General features: G+C 30.3%; 1 protein-coding gene across 2 annotated transcripts in view; it reads right to left on the reverse strand.

Annotated features, from left to right (window-relative positions):
- Nucleotides 1–26,719, reverse strand: part of LOC129965565 (uncharacterized) — a 240,866-nt gene that overhangs the window by 18,414 nt on the left and 195,733 nt on the right. For both annotated transcript variants that reach the window (XM_056079567.1, XM_056079568.1), the window contains exons 9-20: nt 24,557–24,658; nt 22,480–22,589; nt 21,288–21,470; nt 17,025–17,084; nt 15,917–16,016; nt 14,100–14,270; nt 12,190–12,271; nt 10,376–10,496; nt 7,995–8,047; nt 6,144–6,261; nt 2,658–2,764; nt 1,132–1,234 (exon numbers count right to left, since the gene is read on the reverse strand). In XM_056079567.1, coding sequence (XP_055935542.1) covers nt 1,132–1,234; nt 2,658–2,764; nt 6,144–6,261; nt 7,995–8,047; nt 10,376–10,496; nt 12,190–12,271; nt 14,100–14,270; nt 15,917–16,016; nt 17,025–17,084; nt 21,288–21,470; nt 22,480–22,589; nt 24,557–24,658 — 1,310 coding nt within the window. The remainder of the gene's footprint in view (nt 1–1,131; nt 1,235–2,657; nt 2,765–6,143; nt 6,262–7,994; nt 8,048–10,375; nt 10,497–12,189; nt 12,272–14,099; nt 14,271–15,916; nt 16,017–17,024; nt 17,085–21,287; nt 21,471–22,479; nt 22,590–24,556; nt 24,659–26,719) is intronic.

Genomic DNA, 26,719 nt, shown 5'->3' on the forward strand with positions numbered 1-26,719 from the left:
TTCGAATGACTTTTTTAAAATTTGTACTTAGAATATGTTAAAAAAATTGTTACTTTTTTAAATCCTAAAACAGAAGTTAAATTTTATTTATCTCATTTGTAGCAATATTTGTTACTTAAAAACTTTTTATATTGAAATTAAATTAGAGCAAATATATATATATATATATTTTTTGGAAGAGGAAAGTTGGGCCCTAATTGCACTTGTACTTGCTAAAGGTCTCTACAGAGTTTAATCCAGCCTGGCAACCAAGTGCAGCTAATCTTATCTATTTGAAAATTTTTCGTTAAATTTAGGATCACAGAATTCTTTTTTCGGAGTCACAAAATAGGCATTTGATATGCTGAATTTTGACGGTCCAAAGCATCAAATGTGTTCAATTAGGTTCTAATTTATTTAAAGTGCTAACTTCATCATTCGAGAGATATCTTTTGTTCACAAGTATTAATACCAGATATGATTAATGTTAATCAGCCTTGCTTAGCACCCATTTGACGTAATTAGATGAACAGTGGTTAATAATTGGCACATGTGACTTTCCTTGGTTGCTTGAGCAACATCCTTTCAATCAAGGCGCAGCTAGCGAAAAATGGCTTTCACGTCTTTAAACCAAACCAAGCAATATTCCATTTTAACCCAGATATTCGATGCATGCTTGAAGCTATTAATACGCGTTCAATAGTCACATGCGTATATGCAAGTAGACTCTATAAATCTTTTAAATATTTCTTATATCTTCATGTACTTATGAATGTATCGAAATATGTGTTTTAACACTTCCTTTGTGTACAAAAATAGTTGCACTGAAGGTACTCATAGAAAATCTTTCACTTAGTTACTAAATAGACTATTGCATGAATGCTCCCCAGGTGACAAAGGGAAGTCACATAGGATAATTATTATGGACTCAAAGGAAACTTTAAATATTTTGTAATGTGTTTAAAATTATTTCAACTTATCATTGTTTATAAAAAGTTTTACAGTTTTGAATAACCCTTTGTATGTATTATATCAAATGCTACTCTCTGAATAACAAATTCTACACTAAGTTTGAGCACATAGGCAAAAATTTAGCAAAACAACTTTCGACAAACTACGCAAATGGTATCATTTATCAAAGAATTTTCTTACTTCAGGAAGTGGTTTTATTAAACCGCAGAAAAATATTCCAAAAGCTCCGAGTAAGGCAACACAAATTTGTATTTTTAAAGCTGTTATTGCTCCATGGATTTTCCTGGAGAAAAAAAATAAGTTTTATATACTTACTGTTATATGTAAATACATTAAGAAGTATTAAAAACAAAATAATTATTGATAAACTTATTAGGTAAGGATTTTATGGCTCATTTTGCGAAGAATTCAACGCTGTGCTTCGCAAAATTGTTATGATTCAAATATAATGTCAACATTATTATTATACAGACAGAGATGTTTCATTGTATTATAATTAAAGCCAATTCTAATTAATGATTTTAACTATGCTTTTACCTAAAAACAAAAATCATTAATAATAATTAGTGTTATATTATGATGTTGAAATTAAAACTACTGTCGGCGGCGGTTTTCGAGATTTTCGGAAAATCATAAATTTATATTTTCATAAAATAAATAGAAATTACAATAAAATAAAAAAATCATAAAATAAATAAAAATTTGTAGGGCACCAACTTGATGTCATTTGAAAGAATAATGTTAAGACTGAAAGTCGCTAACGCATTAAGTAAAACTAACGGATATGTTTATTGACATTGTACGGAACTAGTCCTGGAACTTATTTATAAGCAAACGCAACATTGATCTCTTGTCTGCTGACGTTTGTTTCTATAAATGAAGCCCACACTATGGCATATGTATTATTAAAAAGGACAGATGAAATATGAAATAGCATAAAATAATTTTTTTATTTTTATTTCTGTCAATAATACAATATATCCAATCTTACTGCAAATTAAAATACTTACTTATAAATTTGTTATTGAATTAAAAATAATTGAGTAATATTGAGTACTTTTTCATATGGATTCGTAAAATTAATTAAAAATGATATGAACGTTCGAATTCCACAATATCATTTTTCAAAGCGTTTTATGAAAGTACCATCTAACTAGAAGCGAAAAACGCTGTTGTAAATTGCGACTGCAAATCAAATGTCTTTTAAAAGAAGGAAAAATTCCAGCAATTCATAAAAATTTATGTATGTACTGAAATAGATAAATTTAAATTAAATAAGAATTTAAAAAAAACTCTTAATTTAGTTCCATAGTCCTTTGCACTTGGATGTCTCCTCTCGAGCGTCATTCAAGACGGTGTATCATTTTGAAGTTCTAATTTATTTATTAATTCTGATTGTTAAAATTACTTAAAGAGCAGAAAAATGTAGATTAATTTTTCGGTGAAATTCCATTTAAGGCAGTTATACATTTATTTGTGTTTTGGAGCAATAAGAAAGCCCTTGTATTCAGTGAAAAATTATGTACAGAACTACTTTTCTGAGTGCAAACGGTAAAAGGTACTGTTTTAATATGTTTTTTAAAATTTTGAACCATGATCAGTAACCATTTGTAAATAAATAAATAAAAGATTAAATTATAAACAATATATTCTATTAACTGTTTTGTTAACTGTGTTAGTATAGTTTTTCCTTAATTGGGACATACCTCCAAAGAGAAACAAGCATCAGTATCGTGATAAACAAAAGAAAGGCACATATGGCACAACCTGAGCCAGCAATGGCGTCGAAGCTTACTTCTATGTGTTTTTCTTCCTGAAAAAAAAAGACAGAAAAAATTCAACTGGTGTACATCCTTTCACATTTAAAAAACGGAAACTAATATACTTTCAATTTTACCGATACATGTACTTTTACTTTTAAGAAATGAAAAAAACTGATGAGCGTTGTATGATTCGAATAAATAAAATTTAGTTACAGTAATGTAGATAAGTATTTATTTGCATTTAAAAGAAAAGTAATTCATTTTGAGCATTCCTCCTCAACTCGTTATTTTGAAATACATACATAATTTATCTCTTAAATTTGAAATCTATTGGTGCGAAATCGGGTGAATAATGAAACACAATTTTATCTCTTTATCCTAACCATCCGCATTATGTAAAGGTCGAACATTTCACTACAATTGTATAACATATCATTTCCCTAAAAATCCCTTTTTTTTCATTTTCAGATAAGATACTTATATTATAAACATCATAAGATAAATACTTATTTATAGATCAGCCAATTTAGATATTTTTTTGGCAGTTTTCTCTTATTTTTATAAATTATCTCTAAAACAACGTAATAAATATTGAAGAAGCAAATTAACTCCGTTTGTTTTTTCCTCGTTACTGATCCGTTTAACATTATAGTTTTTTTGACATAAACAAGTTATACATTGAGCTGCCGATTTCATTATACTTTTTTATAGATAACCATAAAAATATTTACAAAGGCATGTCCTATAATATGAAAATGACGAAAGTGATGGATGCTAAGGAAAAAAACAAACAAAATTAAGGATTCTCGAGCAAACTGTTGTCAATTTATCTTTCAATCATTTCCAGTAAATATTTGCTGTTCAATGTATATCCTAATAAGTTACTTTTGTGGCCATACAGTTTTTTGATCGATCTTCGAGTTTTTTTTAATATTCTCCTTTAATTTTATGAATGGAATGTAAAGATTAAAGATTGATTACAGATCATTATCGTCATAAGAAAATAGAAAAATGTTTTCGAAAATGTGAGCATGCAGTTATGAATTAGATGAGAAAACTTATTATATTTTCTGCGGCATTTTCTTTCTTTTAAATTTAAAATTTACTTAATTTTTATGAAATATTAGGAAACAATGTTTATTTTGTAATAGAAATGACATTTAAAATTTTAGAAATAAAAGCAATTTATTAGTTTATGCATCAAAATAATTCATTGATTTGTGCAAATGCTATTAGGCAGTTACGACACCTCTATCTCAGTGTTGAGCGTCGTTAGACATTAGTATCGATATTTTTTCTTTCATTGCTTTATAAAATAGTCTATCGATATCTTTTAAGCTAAAAAATATCGATATTATCAAATACGATTCGTTTTGTAAATATTGTTTTTAGAAAGTGCAATTTGTTTAGCTATTAGCTTCTCGTTTCAATGTAAGTATTCATTAAGTCATGTGCATCGAATTATTGAGTTATTTTTATTAAGTAACGTAGGAAACAAGCTTCATTTTGTTGTTCGCTTTTATTTTATATTTTCTCAATATCGTATAGTAGCTTCTAACTTAAAAATCGGGAATTAAGATTCTAACGGGATTCTAATTTTTTCGATGCATAGTTCTCAGACAACTGTAGGTACTTCTCTACTTGCATGTTTGTATCCTCGAATCGTATTTGATTTGTTAGCAGGTTAGTTTAAATAATTCTTTACAAGAGAGATTCAATAGATTAACCGGAACAATGACACTTTTAGCAACGTTTTGATATCACGGGGTTTGACTTTTATTGAGGTGACTCATGTACGCAATGAATCGAACAGATGTAAGGCTTTTAAACTAACATGGATTTAATATCTGTTATAATTATTGCTTAAAAATAATTTTTTATGAGATAAGCAGGGATATACTTTAGGCTTAAGAGATTTAATTGAAAAAATTGAAGCACAATTAATATTGCAGTGGAACCGGTGATGAGTTGGTCACCAAAGGCGATTAGTAATAAATAAATTTATCCTTAGAAATATTAGAAATGCAATCTATTACTTTTAATTTCTCAAAAAAAAAAAAAAAATTGGGCGCAAGAGAATCAAAAGCGATTCACTTACGATTCACGCAGCACAATTATATCATTGTATTCTGTAACGTAAAAATATCGAAACAAACTGATCTGATTTTCGACATTCGCCACTTGAACCTCACAGTGATGGTTGGACTCACAGATAACTATCAACTAGTGAAGCTTTAAATTTTACAGCCATTCTAGCTCATGAACTAGTAAACAACTCAATCTTTTGACTTAATTCGAAGGATAGCAGGTATTTAAAGACGAATGTAATTATCAAATCCTCAATTCATTTTGCACAACCACTTGCTAAGTAACCTGAATTCCAAGCATTATTCTATGCCTGTTATTTCGGGAGGTTGAGAACCTCGAGTTCAAACACTCCGTGATAATCTCCTTAAATCGGAAATCAGTATTATCAAAGAACAATTAACCCAGTATGCGGTTTTCAGCATCTTTTCTTGATTTTGATGTTAAAAGAGACAAGTCTATTTCTTGTGTCACACTTCCGAAAATGTAAGACCTGAACGGAGTTAAAACCGAAGTTGGGTCATCGGCAAAGAATTAAAAACAAGTTTTAAAATTAGTGTAAAGTCTCTACCAATAACAAAGAGGAATATATGTGTGGGTTGGAATTTTACAAGGCAGACCATTGATATCAAACTTTACACACATACCTTGAAGGGTGGGAATGTGCACCTCGGAACGAGTTGTTTTGAAATTTTAACTAGCAATTTTATGAGTTAAAAATTAAGCTGTATTTTGTAATTCTTCTGCGATAACTCCTGAAAATATTATGTTACAAAAATAAATTTTATAAATTTTTCAAAATTTAAAAATTAATGTCTTTTTAATAATACCAGTTTAAGAGACCTACGAATAATAATTGCTAAATTTTGCCACTTTCTGAAGAAAATATTTTTTTTATTTAATTTTTATATAACAATATAATATAAAAAAAATATATTATTGCTTTGAAGTTCAAACCGTTTTAATTGTTTCATGAAAACTATTTGATCGCATGACCTTCCATTGTTGAAAGTTAAAGAAGGAGTTTATTTAATATCTGTACAATCTACGTGACTGATAAAAATGTGAAGCTACAATACCGCGAAATTTATAAGATAAATGAATTACACATTAAAATTTTTAATAGCACCTTGACGTTTACGGCTTTGGTCACTATCAGAAAGTTTCATGAGAGAAACATGCGTAAGAGAAAGAAACACATCTTTAATGTCTGTCAAATTCATGATATTATGGGTATGGAATTATAATTAAACAATTTAACTGAAATGAAAGATAATCACTAAGCCCAGTGGCTAGTGCTTTAATAGATATATAAAAATAGGCCAGTATGAATGGCCAACTTACTGGAAGAGCGTAATGTGTCAGCAACAGTGCATATGTGCCCAACCGATGACATTGGCAAATGCTGTTGTTGCCTTTGTTCCATATTAAATGACAGTGATTGGTGGTGAATTCGACAGTGCTAAAGAGGAAATAAAAAATAAAACCTATCAGTTCATTGAAAAACAAAACAAAACTTGCATTCATTCAACCTATTTGCAACAGTAAGCGGAATAGTCTACGCACGGCGATTGTCAGCTCTCAACCAATCATTGAATACCCTTGCGATGCATTTTTCATTCTGGATGCGAATAGGTTGAATGAAATATTATTATAAAAATATATACAGTCTGTGAAAATCCAAAATATTATACTAGATAAAAAGGAAATTTTATATATGTTGTGTCAATATAAATAGATTAAATCTAGTTTACGTTGTTGCTTTGCCAACAGAATATTCCAAAATATATACATATTTTGAATTGCAAATACATAATTCATTACATATGTTTAATAATAAAAACAAGTGTAAAATCATGTCAGCTAACGGAAGTTTCATGTTTAAACATAATAGAATAATTTTATAATTATGATTTTTGCATTAAGACAAAATTTTTACGTAATCAATGCCTCAATCCGCCGCCATAGAAGCAGTTATTTGGCAACTGATAATTACTAATATCTAATAGTTTACATTCGATCATGCAAACTTATCAGATATTAATTTAATAATTTCTTAGCATATGGACACCTCGTTTATCTGAATTTAAAACAGAAGAGTGTCGTGCTATGTATTTGAGAAACTTTTAAGAATAAAGAGCTGTATTTCCAGTAGGTTGGAGTATATCCACATCACGACAAAGACGTGGGTGGTATTGAACTATTAGGACGATGAGATGACATTGAACTCTCCTACGACATTCTGAATCTCATCTTGAGTGCTTATTTTGAAGTGAGAGGCAAAATATTTATATCCTAAAAGATGTTAAAAAGTCATTTGATGTCTGATGGAAGCAGCCATTTGAAAGAAAATGACTCAAACGACGTGTTTATCGCCAATTTTCAATTTTAATTGTGCCTAATGAATCTTATTTTATAAGCAAATGTAACAGCACCTAATAAACTATCGAACCAAAAAAAAAGTACAATTTTTATAAAAGCCAAAAATCTACTTTTCTATAAACTAATTTGAGTTGTGGGATTTCAATACTTCTTATTAAATGTAGTTGACCAAATTCTCTCTTTAAAGTGTAGTTCTCCAATGGGTTCTGCCTTAGTGCTTTGTACTGTTTTATTTAGTAACTATTTGATACTTGTGGTATGCTGAATCCTGCAAGTGTTGATTTTGTGTACATTTCGTCAATATTTTATCCTGCTTTCATGATTTCTTGTGGAATAAAATGTCTTCACTTTTTGATGAACTTGTTAGATTTTTTACTGTGTACTCACAGCACGGACTTTATGTAACATTCAAACGTTATTCAAAGTTTAAATTTTTTTTTTTAATGGGAAACCTGTATATTTTAGAATCGAAGGAAAACGGCCTTTAGAAGCATTCCTCATCAATAAAATATTTCGTTAATATCCTTTATAATAAAATTATCGAGATATTAAAATAATAAACTTTTAATTCATTAAAGTGATACTTTAAATCGAAGTGTGAAGCGTGGAAGATTTCTGAAGCAAAATAAATATTTTATTTTGAAATTTCGTCATCTAGTTTTATTAGATGACGATTAGAATATTAGCTTTATAAATATTTTAACAAACAGTGTTTAAAAACAATATTTGAATATTACTTGCTGACAATGTATTTAAAAAAGGGGAAAAAAACAGTTTTCCACCAGAATTTTCCATAATTTTAAATTTCCTTACCCATGCTCGAAATTTGCCATGCCACAAGATATGTTCCACCCGATGCGTTTATCCTGTAAAGAAAAAAAACACACACATATGAAATGAACGCAAAATAACAACAAACAAACATGCAAAACAAATGAATATAAAACACAATATAAAAACCAGTGGGAATGGTCTCCCTATAACTTCCTCGCATATTCTCTAATAAAGGTATTATCTCAGAGAACGCTTTGAAGGGCATTGGCATGCAATAGTTTCATATTAAATTTTGGGGTATGCGCAAGCGAAAAATCGCCAAATAATGTAGAATTCCGCCAAATTTCTTACCCCAAATTCGCATTTGGTTTACAATTGGCGACATTTGCGTCCGGTTAACGGAAAAATACCAATTTTGGCATGAACTTAGCATTTTTACTGAATATATCGTGCCTTCCTTGCCGATTAATCCTTGGGATGCGGTTAATAGTGTCCGAAAATCAAATTTATTTTTTAGGCGCATTTGTCTAACCTATTGAAACAAAAATTTGGCACAGAAATACGCTTGTAATCATAAATTCTCAAACTAAATTTGGTACATTTAAATCATTGCATTTTTAAGTTATCGCGTTTACATGATTCTGAAAGTAAAGACCGACAGACAGCGTTTTGATTTGGCTCAAAATGTGATAAGCGAAATGTGATAGATGCTAAATCTGTGAACCGAATTTTATCCATCTTATTCTCTTTTTTTTTCCAATTATCGTGTTGGCTTATATTAGAACAACTGGACAGATAGACTTCCTTTAAATAGAATAAGCTCAAAATTTGACAGAAGTCTAGAAATTTGATATAAAAGTCATATAAGAAATTTCATCCGTCTGATTCATTGCGGTTTTGAGTTATATTTGTCACAGACAAACGGACAGACATTTTCCAAAAATGTGTTTATCAAACTTAGGGAAGTTTAAAATGTGGAGATTTGTCAAAAGCCCGAGTTCGAATGTTCTGTCAGTTATAATGCTTCCTCTCTAACACGTATACGAGAAAAGTAAAAACTAAATTATTTGTAAAAATTCCACATAGAAATGAATGAAATCTCTGATTATAGTTTGGATTGATACCTTTTTAAAAGCGCGTAGTAATAAAAATTTATTAAGATTAGTTTTTAATTATTTCGTGAAAGAATATATCTTACGGTTAAAGGTTATCATTTAGTAAGAGGGTTTTAGTTGATTCTATAAATTTCTAATAAATATAGAGGAAGTGCGATGCATTTTTTTCTGATGTAATTAGATTGTGTGGATGAAATAAAATTTTGCTTTACTATTATTTTTTGAACATACGCTTTGGCAACGTACGTTAAAAAAATGTTTAAAAAACACAACAAGATGACATTGATTTGTTAATTGGCTAAATGTTAGCAGAATATATATAGGAGAATGTAAACTTATTCTTTTAGAAATGACTGTAAATGTTAATTTATAATTTTATCAATTTCATTTCTGCCCAATTTTTTCATTCGATATTAATTAAAAAAAATTAGCGCTGACGATTCTGAAATGCGGAATTCTATTGGTACTCTTTTGTTAAGTAACATTAAGACTTTGAACTACTCCATCACTTAAATTTTTTCTTTTATGTTAATACATAACTGTTAACGAAGTCTTTTGGTTGTTTTAAAATAGTGATGTAATGATGACCAAAAGAAAACATAAATATATCGCTCAAATTCAAATACAGGCTAGGAAAGTAAATCTTTAAACGTGAAATATTTTTCTTTTTATTGTTGACAAAAAAGAATATATATGAAGAGTTGTTGCCAAAACATACGAAGAAAAATCTAAAAAGAAAACTTTAGAAACACAGAGGCTAAATCATTTATTTTCAAGTTCTTTTTATCAATGAAAATGTTACTATTTAGTTATCACTCAAAATGATTTGTACATTTTCCTAATATTTCAGCATTTGTGAACAAAATTCGCAGAATATAATATAACAAATATGAAGAAAATCTGCTAGCTTTGATTATTAAAATTGTCTACTTTAATTCATATTTAAATTTTAATCAAAAACATTTCACACAATAAAAGATTTTGATATATTAGGGCTGGAAATACACAGATATCTATTGTAAAAAAGACAGAATCGTAGACAATTAAAGGACAGAATTGTAGACAACTAAAAGACAGAATCGTAGACAACCAAAGAACAGAACTGTTGAGAATTTTCAGTAATATATCTTTATAATATTTTATAGAAAAGTTGTTTCTGCATTAAAAATATCACATTTGTAAAGGATTCTTATTCCAAGCAGCCCCAGCAGGATTTGCACTTCGTAAGCGAAGAAATATCTGTATGTAATACGACACACATATATAGTATTTGGAACTGAAAAAGAAAATGCATGTTCTACTTACAGTTACTGTGTGATTGAAGCTCGTTAGTGATATTCTGACACTGATGTTGTCCTCGTTTATTATCCCTTTCACCTTGACGCCCACCAAACTCGAGATGAGCTGATACTCAACATCAGCTATCCTAGTCAAAGGAACAGATGGAGGGCTCTAGATTAAACCGACAACGGCACGCACGTATTCAGCAAAGCATCAACATTTTAGAAATATATTTTCAATAACAATAAGAATCAACAGGAAGCTAAATCTTCCTTAGTTAGAAACATTTCTCTTTAAAAATAATACTATTTGAGATGACGACTTTGGCTTAGTTTAGTTTAGTTATATTTACGTCCTGTTATGGAGCAACGTGATGTTTATTTTGGTATGGTCTTCATGACCTGTAGCCATAATGATATTATTATGCCAGCCACTTCCTCCTCTCCAAACTTCCACTCTTTAACATTCCGACGTATTTATATTATACCAGTCCCCACTTATAAGCGGATCTTTCCTCTGAAAAATACGGGCCGTGGCCTCCTGGTTGTAAGATCTCGGGATCAGATTTCCAGGTTCGAGACCCGATTCCATTGAAGAACCGTTGTGCAAGTGGGTCTGGTATACGTTAAATTCGTCTGGGTCCTCCCGCTGGTATGGCGCGGAAGTGTGGGGAGGGGGGCTGCCAGCTCAGGTGTCGTCCTCGTCATCTGATCACGGTTCAGAATTAGAAGTTCATCCAAAATATCCTTAGTGTTGCTTTAAAAAGTACATTGATATAACTAAAATTAAACTTCCTCTAGAAACCTGAGTGGATTGATTTTATCACCAAGTCATCGGATCCATTACAACATGCAGTTTGCGTGGAACAATATGTCATTGAATCTAGAGGGACATTTAGTACTTCACTGCTTTTGGATTGTAGGTGTAGGTGTAGAGCGAGTTTTCCAAAATTATAATTAGATTTTTAATTATCTGAACCTTAGTAAGAATTTTAGCATTTTTCTGCACTCATTTCAGAGAACATTATTACAAAATTTTTACAACGCTTTAAAAAAAAAAAAAAAAAAGGAAGTAGCATTTTAGTGGTATCAGCTCTTTGCAATTACTTTCTATAAATATATTTTTAGAATTAATTTTATATAAAATTCTGTAGTACTGTTTTTTTTCCTTTATATAATTACGCGCAATAAAATAGCAAGATTGTGAACAATCATCGGATATTTGAAAATCTCGTAAGCGATTAAATAAAAATAAATTGGATTTTAAGTTTATAACTAAGCAATATTTTAGAATATTTCAACATATTGCATGCATTTTTTTAAATATATTTTTCTTATGCTGGCCATCTTTCTGTGAACTGCGAGATGCAAAATTCGTTTTCCACAGAATACAAACTTAATGCATTGAAAGCGAACAAAGAGAAGACAGATGAAACAACCTTAAAACATTACCAGTTTACGATTGAGAATGGAATCTCTTTTTCCATTATATTGATTCTCCTTTTAAAACCAATGATAGTTGCACAATTTTGTATACTTCCTCGTTAGCTACAACAATATGGATCAGTTTTTTTTTTCATTGCCGTAATACTGTACCTCAGCATTTTCAGATTTGTAATAACAGCATTATCTCCATCATAAGAATGTGAATTCACCAAGTGCACCATTGATTCAAGTTATTTATTTACTGCGTTGGAATAGAATGTGAATTCAGAGTGGAATTGTTATCGATAAGGATCTATCCATATTGCATGACATCAAATTTGAATAAAGCAAATAATATTTTGTCTATTTTATAAATTATGAAAAAAAAAAGTATGAAAGAGTAAAAATACTCACCCTTTCTTCGTGAAAAATCTCTGAGGCAAATGGGACGAAAGATTCTTATAAAAAACTACGACTACAGACGCAGTGGAATTACCTGGAATCGAAGACATGGAAGAAAAATGTGTTAAAAACTTAAAAAATTAATATTAAAGAAGAGAACAAATAATCGTTTGCTTTTTAAAACTCTTGTACAAAACAAAATGTGTATTTATCACTTAGATAAAACATTTTAAAGTAATCAGTTTCGAAGCCTTTTTATCATAAAATGTTCTAGTATTTTTTTGTATATAAATTGCTTCACAGTTTTCAAATTTGATGTTCTTTTGATTAATAAATTTTGAATTAAAAATCTTTATTTTAAAAACTATTTGCTTATGTAGCCAAATGCTGAATAACAACCTCCAATGCCTACAGTGCCATCTTAGCGGGCAATGCCAGTGAATATACGCAGAACAACTAAACCCTGAATTCGGAATGAGTTGTTATATAAAACATTTTAAAATAATCACATTCGAAGAGTATTCTATCATGAAATATATTAGTATTTTTATATATAATGTGCTTCAAAGTTTGTGAAGCAATTGATTATCGTTTTGGAAACTAAATTGATTAGTTAATTAATTAGGATAACTTATTTAATTAATAAGTCTTGAATAATGAACTGTCAGCTGCTATTGATGATTCAAAATATTTATTTTAAAAACTATTAGTTAATGTAACTAAATGCTAGAAAACAGCCACAAATGTCTGCAGTGCCACTTTAGCAGGCAATGCCAGAGAATACGCTGAGAACAACTCAACCCTAAATTCGAGCTGAGTTGTTAAACAAAACATTTTAAATAATCAAATTCGAAGTGCATTTAATCATGAAATACGCTAGTTTTTTAAACATACAATTCAAATGCTTCAAAGTTTTTATATCACTATGTTCTTTTGATGAATGAATTCTGAATAATAGAACTGTCAGCTGCTACTGATAATGAAAGATCTTTATTTAAAATATTATTAATAATAACCAATGTTACCAAATACAAGAAAACAGCTTCCAGCGCCTGCAGCGCCACTTTAGTAGCAACTGCTAACGAATATCTGAGAACAACTCAACCTGGAGTTATATAAAACGTTTAACCCTTTATTTACCGGCGGTACTTTAAAGTACCGTTTAAATCCAGCTGATATCTTCACAATATGATTATTTTTTCTAACAGTATTTGAAAGAACACGAAGGTTGTACTCCCAGTAGAAAGTAATGGATATTAACTAAAAATAACAATAAAAATCTTTTTTATTAACTTAATTAATTAAATTATTTTAATTAATTTAAATCTTTTTCTTCTTGGGTTTATTTTGAAGCAAATAGTTCAAAAATAAATTTGAAAAAATTGATAGTAAAATAATTAGGCAAATAAAGAATTAAAGTAATGAAATTCAAAGGGCATTTCATCATAAAAATATATTAGTATTTTTACGTATAATTTGCTTCAAAATTTCCAAATCAGACGTTTTCTCAATTAATGAATTTCGAATGATAAACTGTCAGCTGCTATTGATAATCAAAAACTTTATTTTAAAAACTATTAGCTAATGTAACCAAACGCTAGAAAACAACCTCCTATGTCTGCAGCATCACTTTAGTGACCGATGGCAGCGAATATGCTAAAAACAACTCAACCCCAAGTTCAGTTTTCGATGGACATGAATGAACATGACTTTTCCCTTTTCTCCGAGTAAATTACTTTAAAAAAATAAGTTTTGTTATTTTTTATGCAATGTTTGTGTGTAATTAAATTCATTTGTAAGTGTCTCTAGCTTCTTTTCTATTTGGATTTTATCCTTTATTGACTTTTCAGCTATCTAATTACGCATTGCTATACTGATAATTAAAACAAAGACGCATCGTATTTAAATTTATATCTACTTACCCTCTTCTTCATTTTCTGCTGGATCTAAATAGCTAAAATCTAGCTCTACTGAGTTCGTCATCCAGCTGTACTGCAGGGGTGGAGCATCGGATAATTTACTGACGGATGAATAGATTTTGGAGGGCAGTCTCAGCGGTTGTTGGAAATCTTCGATCTTCCCAAGTTGAATAGCTGTAAAAAACATTCGTTTTTCATTAGCTGAGAAAAGGCTTGAATTAAAATTTCGTTGTCATTAAAAGAATGAAATACATTCAACAGCCTACTAATCAAATGAAAATTTCTTGTGTTTTTAGAAGTTTCTTTAGAAGATGAAGTCGCCAAAAGTGAAGTTATTTATTTACACACTGAGAACTTAGCCTGAGTTTTTGGTGCTAAAATAAGAATTTTTCATCATCTCCTTTGCTATGTTATATAGAATGGAACACAAAGAATGGCAAATCGCCGTGAAACAAGAAGTGTCCTAATGACCGAGCAGCAAGAGAGATGTGTAAATGGATAGATAAATATGATTAATCAAGTTATTATGTATAATTATCGGTGTTCATTCATGATCACCACTAAATGTTCTGGTGATTATGAAAAATCATCGGTAATTATACATAATCACCATTTTATTATATTTACCGTAACATATATACTGCCCAGGATGGCAGTCTAAGGAGCCGACATGGCGACAAAATAGTAGAGGTTTATACCATTTTTTAACGTCAAACATAACGAGGAGGCTAAACGCCATTAATCTTGTCGGGATCATTAATGATGAATGGGAGAGAACTAATTCTATTAAGCCCCAGGCGCCACATACCTAAGATTTGCTAATACATGACTGTCAAGTGGTATAAGCGCTGTCTTGTGCTAATGGCAGACAAGTCCGATAAAGAAGGGTAATGAATAACAATAGCTAAATATCATTCAGATGTAATGACTAATGCTTTGAAGAATAGATGAATATAACGAATTTCCTATTGGTATTTTGTAACGCGCGAACTCTTTTTAACAACCATCGTTTCTTCAGGTACAGAAACTACATAACGGACTGCAGAAAGCAAGCGTTGGCACAAATTCAGGATAATGATCGTTGAAATGGTTTCATGAAGAAAGGAAAAGTATTTCAATTATCTCTCATTTCAAGGAATTCAGTACAGTGATAGAGATGAGGTTGTCCGTGTTTTGGTTGAGATCACCGGAGAGGGGGACATGAACTAAAGTGGATTCGAGGACAAATTCAGTTAGTTAATAAATATATAGAAAAGGAGGAGAAAAGGATTAAATATTATCTGCCTAAACAAACGTTTTCGCTTTTGCATTAGGATTTTAAAAAAAATCAATGATATCTCCCCCCTCAACCCCATGAAAAAATGCCGTACACACAAAATAAGTACAAATAGAAAAAATAAGACGTTAATTGATTAATGAAAGTTAAATTAGTTTCAAAGTAGTTTTCAATAAATTTAAAATAATTTAAATTTATTTATTTATTTCAGTTTGAAAATTCTTTAATGATTTACATCACTTTCTCTGCTTATAAATCTAACTGAAGACAGAGATGCGAACTTTTTGCGACCTAAAGTTTTACAACTCCAATAATATGCAGTTAGCCCTTCAAAAAATTCTAAACATAAAACGAGGCAGCTCAAATATAATAAAAAAAATAATACTAAATTATCCATCTATTGCTCCAAAGTTTTATCCAATCCTGCATTGCGTTGTACAATATCGCGTAATTAGGGCGGGGCATGTTTTGAAATGGATTTGTAGATATATTTGTAAATTTTCAACATTATATTATCTTTTTTTATTACTTTGTTAAAGCTCACCTAGAACTTTTCTTTCAAAGAACTCAAAGTTGACATCATTTGATCTTTCGGCATACTGGAAGCCATAGCTGAAAATTAGATCGTGAAGCTGGATCAATTTCTGCAAAAAAAGAATTCAAATATAATTTAATATATAATGTGCTGACGTGAAATGTATTAATCAGGTAATTTTTAGAAAATAATTCAAATTTTAAAATGCATGAAAAGAAATTTTATTAAAAATTATGAGATTAAGGTCAAATAATTATTGTTTTGTGAATTAACTATGTATAAAACATGTTCAGAAATAAATATATAAACTTTTTCCTGTTACTTCTGAAATTATGTTTCAAACATTGAAGATCTTACAGAAGTTTAAAAAAAAAAATATTTTTTATAATTATGCATAGGATAGATATGGAATTATATTGCATTTCGTTACTTTTCGTAAAACACATTCTGAAATATTTCTGACAAAAAATAAATATTAATTCAACGTCTTGATAGACTTGTTTTATACTCTCCTCTTGTTTTCAATTTCTGAAGAATATTACATCTATTAACATTCAATATTTATATAAGAATTTAAATTACTTATTGATTGACAGAAAAGAAGGGCTAATTAATAATGATATTTTTTTATGTAATTGTTAGTCACGTAAACCTATAATCAGAACGCATAATTTGTAATGCCATTTTTTGATTTTTAAGTTCGAATCTTTGAATTAAATTTGTCACCAGTGAAAACCTTCAAAGGAATAAAAAGAATCAAACAATACTCGGTATGAAAGTTTATAAAAGAGAAAAGAAAAGGTGGGAAATGTATCACTTGGAATGACTGAAAATGGAAATTTATCTCATTGGCATAGTTTAAGGATTTAATATGAATTTAAATATATATTTACTATTATGAAACAATTCAGCTAATTGTGTGATGAATATTTTTTTGTATTTTAACAGGCATTTTGATGTGAACAACTGCATTTCTATGAGAATCCATAAAGTAATTTTTAGTTACAGTTATGAATGCAAAACTATGGATTTTCATCATGATTGTTAAATATGAAATGGCTTAAATATGTTGACAATCGAATTTACTGCAAAAGTAGAAAAGAAAAAAAAATCTCACGTAATGTTTCCTGATCAGGATTGGCGATTCCAGCAGAGCGGATGCAATATCAAGGAAAATCTAGAAAATAATCAAGAAAGCAGCAAATATTAAGATAGTAATAATTTATATGAACAAAAAATAGGCAATACTAGATATATATTCATGCAACAATTAAAACTTTTAATCATCGTGCTCGTGCCTCGTCATATAAGCATCGAATTATCGCCAAAATGATCAAACTCATAAAATGAAATTTCATCATCCAGATACTCTGTATCTTGACACAAAAAATACACATAAAACACAAAAACCTGAAGCAGTCTTTATTCATTACTTTATTGTATCAATAAGACAGTACATTTCCGAAACGAGATATGCCATTTAATTAGAGAGAACGCAAAACATTTAATGGCTGATAAATTTATGACATGGGGATTTTGATTTGATTTGTTGAATAAGCTTCACATTTTGAAGACTGCTTTAGAGATTAAAATTACTTTTATGACACAATTTTGCTTTGTTAGAATAATTATATTTATTTAGATATTCACATAATACAACAAATACAAAATTAAAAAGAGTTAGGTAATCAATAAATGATTAACAAAATGCAAGTCTTGAGGATTTGGTTGCATGTTTACTAGCTCATACCCCAGCTCAGATTCAAATGCCGCATTCCATATCACAGAACGCTTCTGTCCTTATTAATAGAACGCACGCGGATGTTTTTACATAAAGCAAGCACATTTGGAAGCTCTTCGATTTTCTTCTTCGATTTATATGGTACAGTTTTATAGTACCAGGATCATTTCAAGTAATTTTAAACACACTTTCAAAATTTTCTCACATTCAATGTTAAAAAAAAAAAAAAATCCAAAAAGTACTTGTAAGGCCTTCAACAAGTACAGGTACGTCAAAGGCGTTTTTGTTTGTATTCCTAATTACTACAGACGTATAGCGAGCTTGGATAAAACGATATTGAAGCCTGAAAGGGTTATCTTGGGGGGGGGACTTGTAGATAAAACAGAAAATTTTTGTATCCTTTTTTAAAATTAAGCATATTGAAGGATCTAAAAATAATGACATGCACTCAATGATGAGTAAGATCGGAAAAAAAACCCCAATCTGCTCCGGGTGTTGCTTTTATTCATTACGCCACTGAATTTATATTCCTGAGAGAGTATCTCCCGTGTTAGCTAATTTTTGTATAAAATTATATGTTTCATAAGCTATGGTCAAGTAAGAGCAATGCATATCATGAAGATGTTTCAAGATGAGTAATATGGTTTACTTAGATAATGCAAAGAATACGTCCAAATTCAAAATTAAAAGAATCAAATAAAAAAATAATGATAATAATTCCTACAAAATATGTAAATTTAGTAATTTATTTTTAGGTAATTAATAAATTTCATTAAAGATTCATTACATTACTGCATTCACACATATATTTACTTAATGTAAGACGGTTTGAGCATTTTTTTTTGTTTACTTACGTATAACATTAGCAGTAAAAGAAATTTTCTATTTATTAAAACTCATTCCAGATGAAATTATTGATCGATTAGATTAATGTCTCATTTTAAAACTAAAATGGGCTATTCTGGATTGGCCATCATAATTCTGATCTACAATTAGATGATAAGGTTGGCACTGAACAGGTATTAGATCTTACTTTCTTATTACACAAATGAAAGGACTTTTGACACCTGGATTTTATGTGCACCGTATCTGCACGCAACCCGATTTTATCGAGTTTCGAAATGGAGGTTGTTCTCTGACACATATGACGGGCGGACATGCTGAAGAAATATAAAATAATATTGAAATATAACTATAAATAATTTGTGCTATTAATATAATTTATATAAAAATAAATTATAATCAAATAGCTTTTAAATCAAACAGATTTTAATAAAGGCATATCTTTTACACGAATAAATGCTGCATTTAACATAGAAAAAATAAGATATTCCCCAGAAAAAACTTTTAATGACTCTAGTAATGTAATGTATGAAAAAAGCCTTTGGGATATTTGTTTCTCCTCTTGGACTATATTTTACCTTAAAAAAATACCCTTATTGTCAATATCATTTGCCTTCGTGGTATTTCCCGAGATTGGCGACAAGCCACCGATATCTTCATGCCAACCCTCGTCGCCACGTTCCTGAATGTATGATAAGATACAAAACGTAATAATAGTTCGGACCTTTTTTAAGGGAAATTCTGAAGCAACAAAAACAAAACAACAAAAACGGATAGATTTATTTACTTTTCAGTGATAAACCATGTATTTTTGTTCATCTACATGTGGTTCAAAGAACACCTAAAAAAATTATTCCGCCTCATGACCACTAATTGAAGATGAAAAATCTTTGAACCATGAAGTGAGGTATAACCAATACGCGTCAGAATTTATATGCATAACTCTCAAACTGTCTAAGATGATGAGTGACAATAATCCTTGAAAATAAAGAAGGTGTCTTGCATATAAATGTTCAGTTTATCCATTATTTGAATGACAAATCAAAATTTATATTCATAGATCTATAGATTCTGCAATAAATCTGCAGTAAATATTTCTGGAGAATGAAAATTTAGAATATTACTTATTTTTGATAGATATTAAAATAGTTTTTATTTATTTAAATTTCCCAAAGTAAATTGTCATGAAAAATGGCAGACGATTTTTAGCATTATTTCGGTGAATAAAAAATGATATTTAACTTAATATTGGATGGATTATCTACTTTTTCTACTTTCCCTATGAAGGACCCTAAATTTTATCATTCAGATTAGTGCAGTTATTTCAGGTTAGTGAAGTGGTTAAAGGGATTTTAAACATAATATTATATTTTTGTAATTTCATTCAATACGATATTCAATTCTTAATCTGCTCTGTGTAATATGATGTCATGTCATGTGATTTCAAACAATAAAGGGAGCCAATGCAAAATGCGCGAACTTTTTCAACATTAAATTGAAGCACTGCATTTGACGTATATCCTGTGAACAGTAATTGATTCCATTATTTATGACAATGCAATGTCCGGCCTGTACTAATATCAGTAAAGAAGCATGCTTCTTTCAAGCTTTCTTATTTTTTTTAAGTGTTACATGAGACACTAAAATTATTCTTTTCCCACTTGAAAATATTTTTATGGAAATCTGCCCATTATCAAAAGGTTATATCAGTTATTCCTGATGTCGAAGCTTACAAGGTATCTGCATGACTGTTGCAGCGACAACAAGGACTAAAATGGATTCCTAATGACCATCACCGACCAAAGTACAAGGTAGATAGAAGATATGTACAGTTATACAAGTGGAAATCATTCGATTTCACAGCCTTATCCACTCGAGAAGTCAGATCCAATCTCCACATGGGAAGCTTTTAAGGTTAGTAAAGATTAAAACTCGAGTGTCGGGCGAATAAATGCAGAAAATATGTACTAAATTCTGTAACAAATTTCCATGCTTTTTAATAAAATAAAAATGAATAATAATTTGATAATAAATTTGCGTTAAATACACGGAAACTGCGTATTTGTTGTAAATTACCTGTACATTATTATAATTTAATATATTGCATATTGAGGCTGTGGTTCCCCCAAACTATCTCTCATACTCTCTAATAAAAGTGAATATATATTTTAGACGCATTTTCCCGCCGAAATTTGACACAAAACTGCAACTGCAGTCACAAAATACCATTCCAAATTCGACATATTTAGATCATTGAGTTCGCATGCTTCAGGAAGTACTGACAGACATTCAGGACTGACAGACATTCAACGCTTTGTTGGATTTGACTAAAACTTTGATAGGTGTCTACTCCACCTATAGATGTTAAATCTGTATACCGAATTTTATCCATCTCTCTTTCTTCGTTTTGCAATGATCATGTTAACTTATAAACGAACAGCCGGACAGACAGGCATCCTCTGAATGGATTTCGCTGAAAAGTTGATATCTACAAATTTGGTGTAAAGATCGTATATCAAATTTCAATCGTCTAGCTCAAAGCGTTTTTCATTCATCTTTGTCACAGATAGACAGATGATTATTTTTCAAAAATGTATTTTTTCAACTCAGGGAGGGCCAACACGTGGTGGTTCGTCAAAATCTTGAGTTCGAATTACTTGGCGATTGCCATACTTTCCCTATATTTCATACAAGAGAAAGTAAAAAATGAATATTTGTATTTCATCATTTATCAGTAACACTTGTATTGTATCAGTTGTATTTGATCATTTGGATTTCTTCAAAATCACTGCTTACCGCCCATCCATCTTGGTTCCTCCGGTCTCCGTGCTTTATGCTGTTGATGTCCTGTAGCACATCGACGATGGGCTCGCCCTCGCAGAAGTGAAGCTTCATCTTCTTCGCCATCAGGTAGCGCTTCAGACGGACAAGCAAGGCCGTTGTGTCGCTTATAAGGTAGCCTAAACGCAGGGTGTCCACCTGTTGAATAGATGTATATTAGTCACTCAAGATTAGCCCTGGTAGCACAGCCTGTTGCATAATATTGTGCGATATTATAATATATATTTCAATGTTTAACAAGACTTTTCAATATTGTGCGATATTATATATTTTAAAGCTTTACAAGACTTTGCAATATTGTGCGATATTATATATTTCAAAGCTTAACAAGACTTTGCAATATTGTGCGATATTATATATTTCAAAGCTTAACAATATTGTACATTATTGCGAATGTTATTTAATATCATACAATATTGTACAATGTATGTGTGCTATTAAGGAGTACCAGCAGATTCTGCGGTTGTCTAAAAAGTAACACTACCTCATGATTTAGAAGTTACTTGACATTTTTCTGTTTATGAAACTGGATTATCTGCCTTCAAAATCACGTATATATTTTTACGACATCCAGTATTGAATTGAACACTAAATGCAAGTATGTAAAAGTATGGTATAAATATTTTATATTGATGTACCAAGATGTTTAATACTGCAAACACTAATCGTTCTTGGTACAGGATTAGGTTTCATACCCCTATGGTGTAAGCTTTGTGCTCGAAAGCTCAACTCTTCCGATAATCTCGACGTCTTAATATAATAAAACAATTTCCTATTTAAATAAATACAGAGAAAATGATACAGCATATATTTCGCTTAAGATGGATAAATAACACAGATGCAGATAAATGAAACATCCTTTTCTATTAACGAAACGGAGTTCTACTGCATAGTATCAAGCGTAAAGGATTGTATATTATACAGGGTGATTCTAAAAGCATGAGAAAAACTTTAAGCAGTTTCTGTAATAGACAGCACGCGTTCTGTACACATGATCTACATTTAAGCGATGATATTAATAGATTTCCGATTACTTTATGTTATTCTTTGTATAATAGTGGCAGAATTAAAGGAATGGGTTTAGTACATAGTCTATGATATTAGTTGACAGCCATTAAATAAAAATAATAGCAAGAAGTTATATTACCTTTTTCTTCAAACTAACGAATCCACCGGAGAAGCAGTCAGAGAAATCTGGTTCTTCCCAAACAGCTCCATGTTCGCTAGGGCCCGGAACACACTTTCTACGAACATCACCTGAAAACAATACTTGAATGAATAATTTTACGATGACTGACGATTAATAGAATAAATTATTTTGTGTTCATAAGCTTTATGCGAGGAAGAGCAGAAACTTTAAGAATTCAAAATACCTTTCTGGCCTTTGATCGACATATCAACATTTCTTAACAGACAAAGTAAACTGATTCCTGAATATCTACATTTGCAAGAGATTCATCTGCTTAAATGTTCAGAGCTTCGAAAAACGTTACGGCACTTAACAGGAACAAGAGTAGATTTTTATTTCCATACAAAAAGAACAAAACAAGAAAAATTAACAGAAAAACTAGAAGAAGTACCTCTCTCGAGCTGGGAAGAAAAAGAGGAAGTTCTGGCCGGACAGATTACATAGTTAGTGATACTTTATTCACTACATATTACGCATTTCCCATAAATTTCACACATTTGATATCAAAGAATTCTAATATAATTTCTTTAAAAGGGTATCTTTTAAATCTTACAAAGTAATTTTTCTTCAACATGATTACGTTTTTAGGTTGGATTATATTTGTTAATTCTGTGTTGCAAAAATTGTTCCGCATTGAACGCAGCGTTCCGTTGCAACATCCATCTAGCAGAGAATTATCTCATGTGTAAATATTTAGGTAAAATATTATGTAAGCTGTCACTTAGATTGTCAGATCTTTGGTTATTTCACTCTCCTCTACACTTTTATCATCAATCACTATCTCTTGGATGGTGTGTCTCTCTAACCACAACAGCGTGTCCTGACCATTCAGCGTTCATATGTCAATTTCGAAAGTCACCAGACCACTTACAAACTGCTCTAACTGAAGATGTAGAGTCCCTGTGACATTTATCAAAGTTAGTTTTGTTTTCCAAAGGCAATTTTCTTTTCAGAAAAGAAAAAAATAAAAATATTTCACCTTTGCAGAAAATTCTTTCTTATCCGTCTTTCAGAAATCATAATACAATGTGGCCATAAAATAATTTTCCCAGTTTAGAGGCATCTGCTGCTAAAACGAATGAAAGTAATGAAACTACATTTCATATACAGATTATGGAAAGCATGGGAAGATGAATTATGCGGAAAAAAAGAAATAAAAGTTGCCGATAGAAGAAATATTGGCGCTGCTGTCACATGCGAACGAGGAAATTTGCATATCGAGATGGATTACGTAAAGTTCCTTGTGCTTGCGTAACAGCAACGTCATGCATTCCTTGTAAAAAGAGAAGAGAAAATGATCTATTTGCAGTTCCTTACTTGACTATTGCTCATGATTCACTATTGATGCGTGCTTAATATGGACCCTACCTTACCACAGCATGCTTTACTGGTACAACTGTTCTATACTAGACAATGTAATGTCGCTGCTGCTCTTTTGCAAACCTGCATGTCTGGAAATAGAACATAAGACGGACGGTTATGAACTTCGAAACGGACAGTTTACACGCAGCAGTGCAGAACGTCATTCACAGTATGCAATATGTTGTACGCAGGGAAGATCAGCGTATTGAAAATGTTGCGCGGCCTCCAAGAGTTCCTAATGTTGATGAATAAAAGATTATTTTCTGTGAGTTTCATGAATTCAGTCTTAACTGTACTCCCACAGCGCTAATATTTCACCTATCGACAACTTTTAGTACTAATTTTTTTTCTGCGGAATTCATATTTTCGTGCTTTTCACAATCTGTATATGAAATGTGTTTTCATTTCGTTCATTCGTTTTAGCTGCAAATGCTGCAAAACTGGGAAAGTTATTTTATGGCCACCTTGCATTTAACAGATTCGAAATGTCAAACATAGTCATATAGACACATGTGAATGAAACTTTGTGTAAACACCAGACAAAGGTTACTGGCAATAACAATTTACCTGGATACGGTCTAGTGGTGGTCTAGTAGGTTTATCGAACAATTATAGTCCATTACATTAGTTTTGATTTTCCACTAGAGCTCTAAATGAGTGACTGTAACCTTACCTGTATAACCAGTTGGACAGAGTTGAATATTTTCTGTGTTAGTAGCGGTCTGCGTCCATCTTACTTTCAAGTAATCCTCAGCGGGACAGCAGGGGGTAGATCCTACGGCAAAGATAATGAAACACTTTAAATGAATTGCAAAGAAATAATTCTGTTACTGATTCATTTCTACAATTAAATATTTATAGAATTGCATAATAATGCATAATTGCATAGAAAATCCCATTTAACTTAAAACATTATTTAATGGAACAGCACTAAATGTTGGATTTATACTGGATGGTAATAAGGCAGGGAAAAGACTATGTAACTCTGTCAAAATCAAGAAATTTATCATTTTGTTGTTATTACAGTTAATTCTTATTCCAGTTGACAGAATGGCAAAAATTATATTCCTGATAAAATTTGATAATAGCACAAAGAACTAGTAAAATATTGGTTATAATGCAGTTAAAATTTTTATAATAATAACTAATGCTACCATATAGTTGATTAATTAAATTTTATTCATTTTTGTTTGTTTCATATAATTAGTTTATTTATATAGTTTGTTATATATAAATATTCAACTGGGAAAAATATTCACGTTATTTAAAGTTTAAAAAAAATTAATCCTTCCGTTAAATATTTGATTCCTTTTCTATGTAATTTTTTAAAAAAAAAATTCGAAAATCCTCTTCACTTTATGAAAATTAGAATTTAAAATTACAATAATACTTTCAATTTCAATTTAAAATAAAGGAAAGGAAAAAAAAAGCAGTAAAACTAAGCAGAACAGAAAACGAATTAACCTTTTTAGCTTCGTCAGAACAAGTTTTGAAGAATAATTTTTTTTAATTCTAGGAATGTGAGTAAACAAACTTTTCCTAAAAGAATGTCAGAATGGATTACATAATATTTGTTTTTCTTGTGACCGATCAACTCAAACAGAGTTATGCCGACGCTCAAGTAGAATTAATTACCAAACGATTTCTTTTTTCTCATGAATGGGAATCTGGCATTTCCTTTCGAGCAGCAGGTTTTCATTGCATGATGTAAGTGTGCATTTAATTTATCAGAAAATTTCCTTCGTGTTTGCAATCAAGAAAAAATTCCAAGTTCATTCATTACTGCGAATGGCAAAATATAATAACTACAATATTAAATGAGTTAAAGAAAATAAATTTTAATTTTATCTTATAAATATTATAATTTTGCATCTCGAACAATAAAATATTGCGTGAATTCGTTTTATTGCATTCAAATAATTCTAATAAGGATTTGATTAATTAATTCTTATTAATGAATTTAATTATTTATATTAAATATTACTGAATTATTATTCGATAAAAACTATATATTAATAACAATAATTCAATTTCAAGCTGAATTCTACCACATAACTATCACCAGATTATTAACGATAAAAAAAAAAAATGGAAAATTTTCGCATTGCAGAAAACGATCTGTTTTTAAGTTTTGTATATTAAAGCTGATTCATGAGTCAAGAAGTTCGAACAAATTTAAAAATTATTGATTTGCAATTGAATGATGTAATAGAAAAATACCATTTGCTGGTAAAGAATGGAAATCAAATCGGAATTTTTAGTCACAAAACCAGGACTTATTGATACCACAATTAACAAATTAAACCAACAGATGGCTCTATTGTTGGCTTGCTGATGCAGATATTGAGTTGAGTAATTACTCACAAATATTCAATATGTCGCCTTCCAATGAAAAATGTAACTGCCAGACTAGAAAGCACATTTATCGGAGCTTTAAGTAACAATTATAATAATATGATAGAACACGAATACAAATTTTATTTAATACTATAAAAAATTGTGATTCCTCATCAGACAGTTAAGAGTCTGAATGAAAAATGTCACACTGAACATTTGCAGGATGTTTATTTGCTCAGTGTCTCATCCTAGTGAACGTATCATTCTGACAATCGCAGAACCACCTGCTGGTTTGAATCGTAAACTGTGCTACCAAACGATTAATAAATTCTGGTTTCGAAACAAGTTTCATTTCTATTTTTCTTTTGCTCCTGAGTAGGGGATTTCCGTGGCCGAGAATAAAGAGGGGAAGCACGGTGTTAGATCAAAATATATTATAATTAAAATTGCAAAATAAATAAATTTAGAAATAAAAATGCAAATTCTATGAATCATAAAA

The sequence above is a fragment of the Argiope bruennichi genome, chromosome 4 (assembly GCF_947563725.1).
Source record: "Argiope bruennichi chromosome 4, qqArgBrue1.1, whole genome shotgun sequence".
In the NCBI taxonomy this organism is placed as follows: Eukaryota; Metazoa; Arthropoda; class Arachnida; order Araneae; family Araneidae; genus Argiope; species Argiope bruennichi.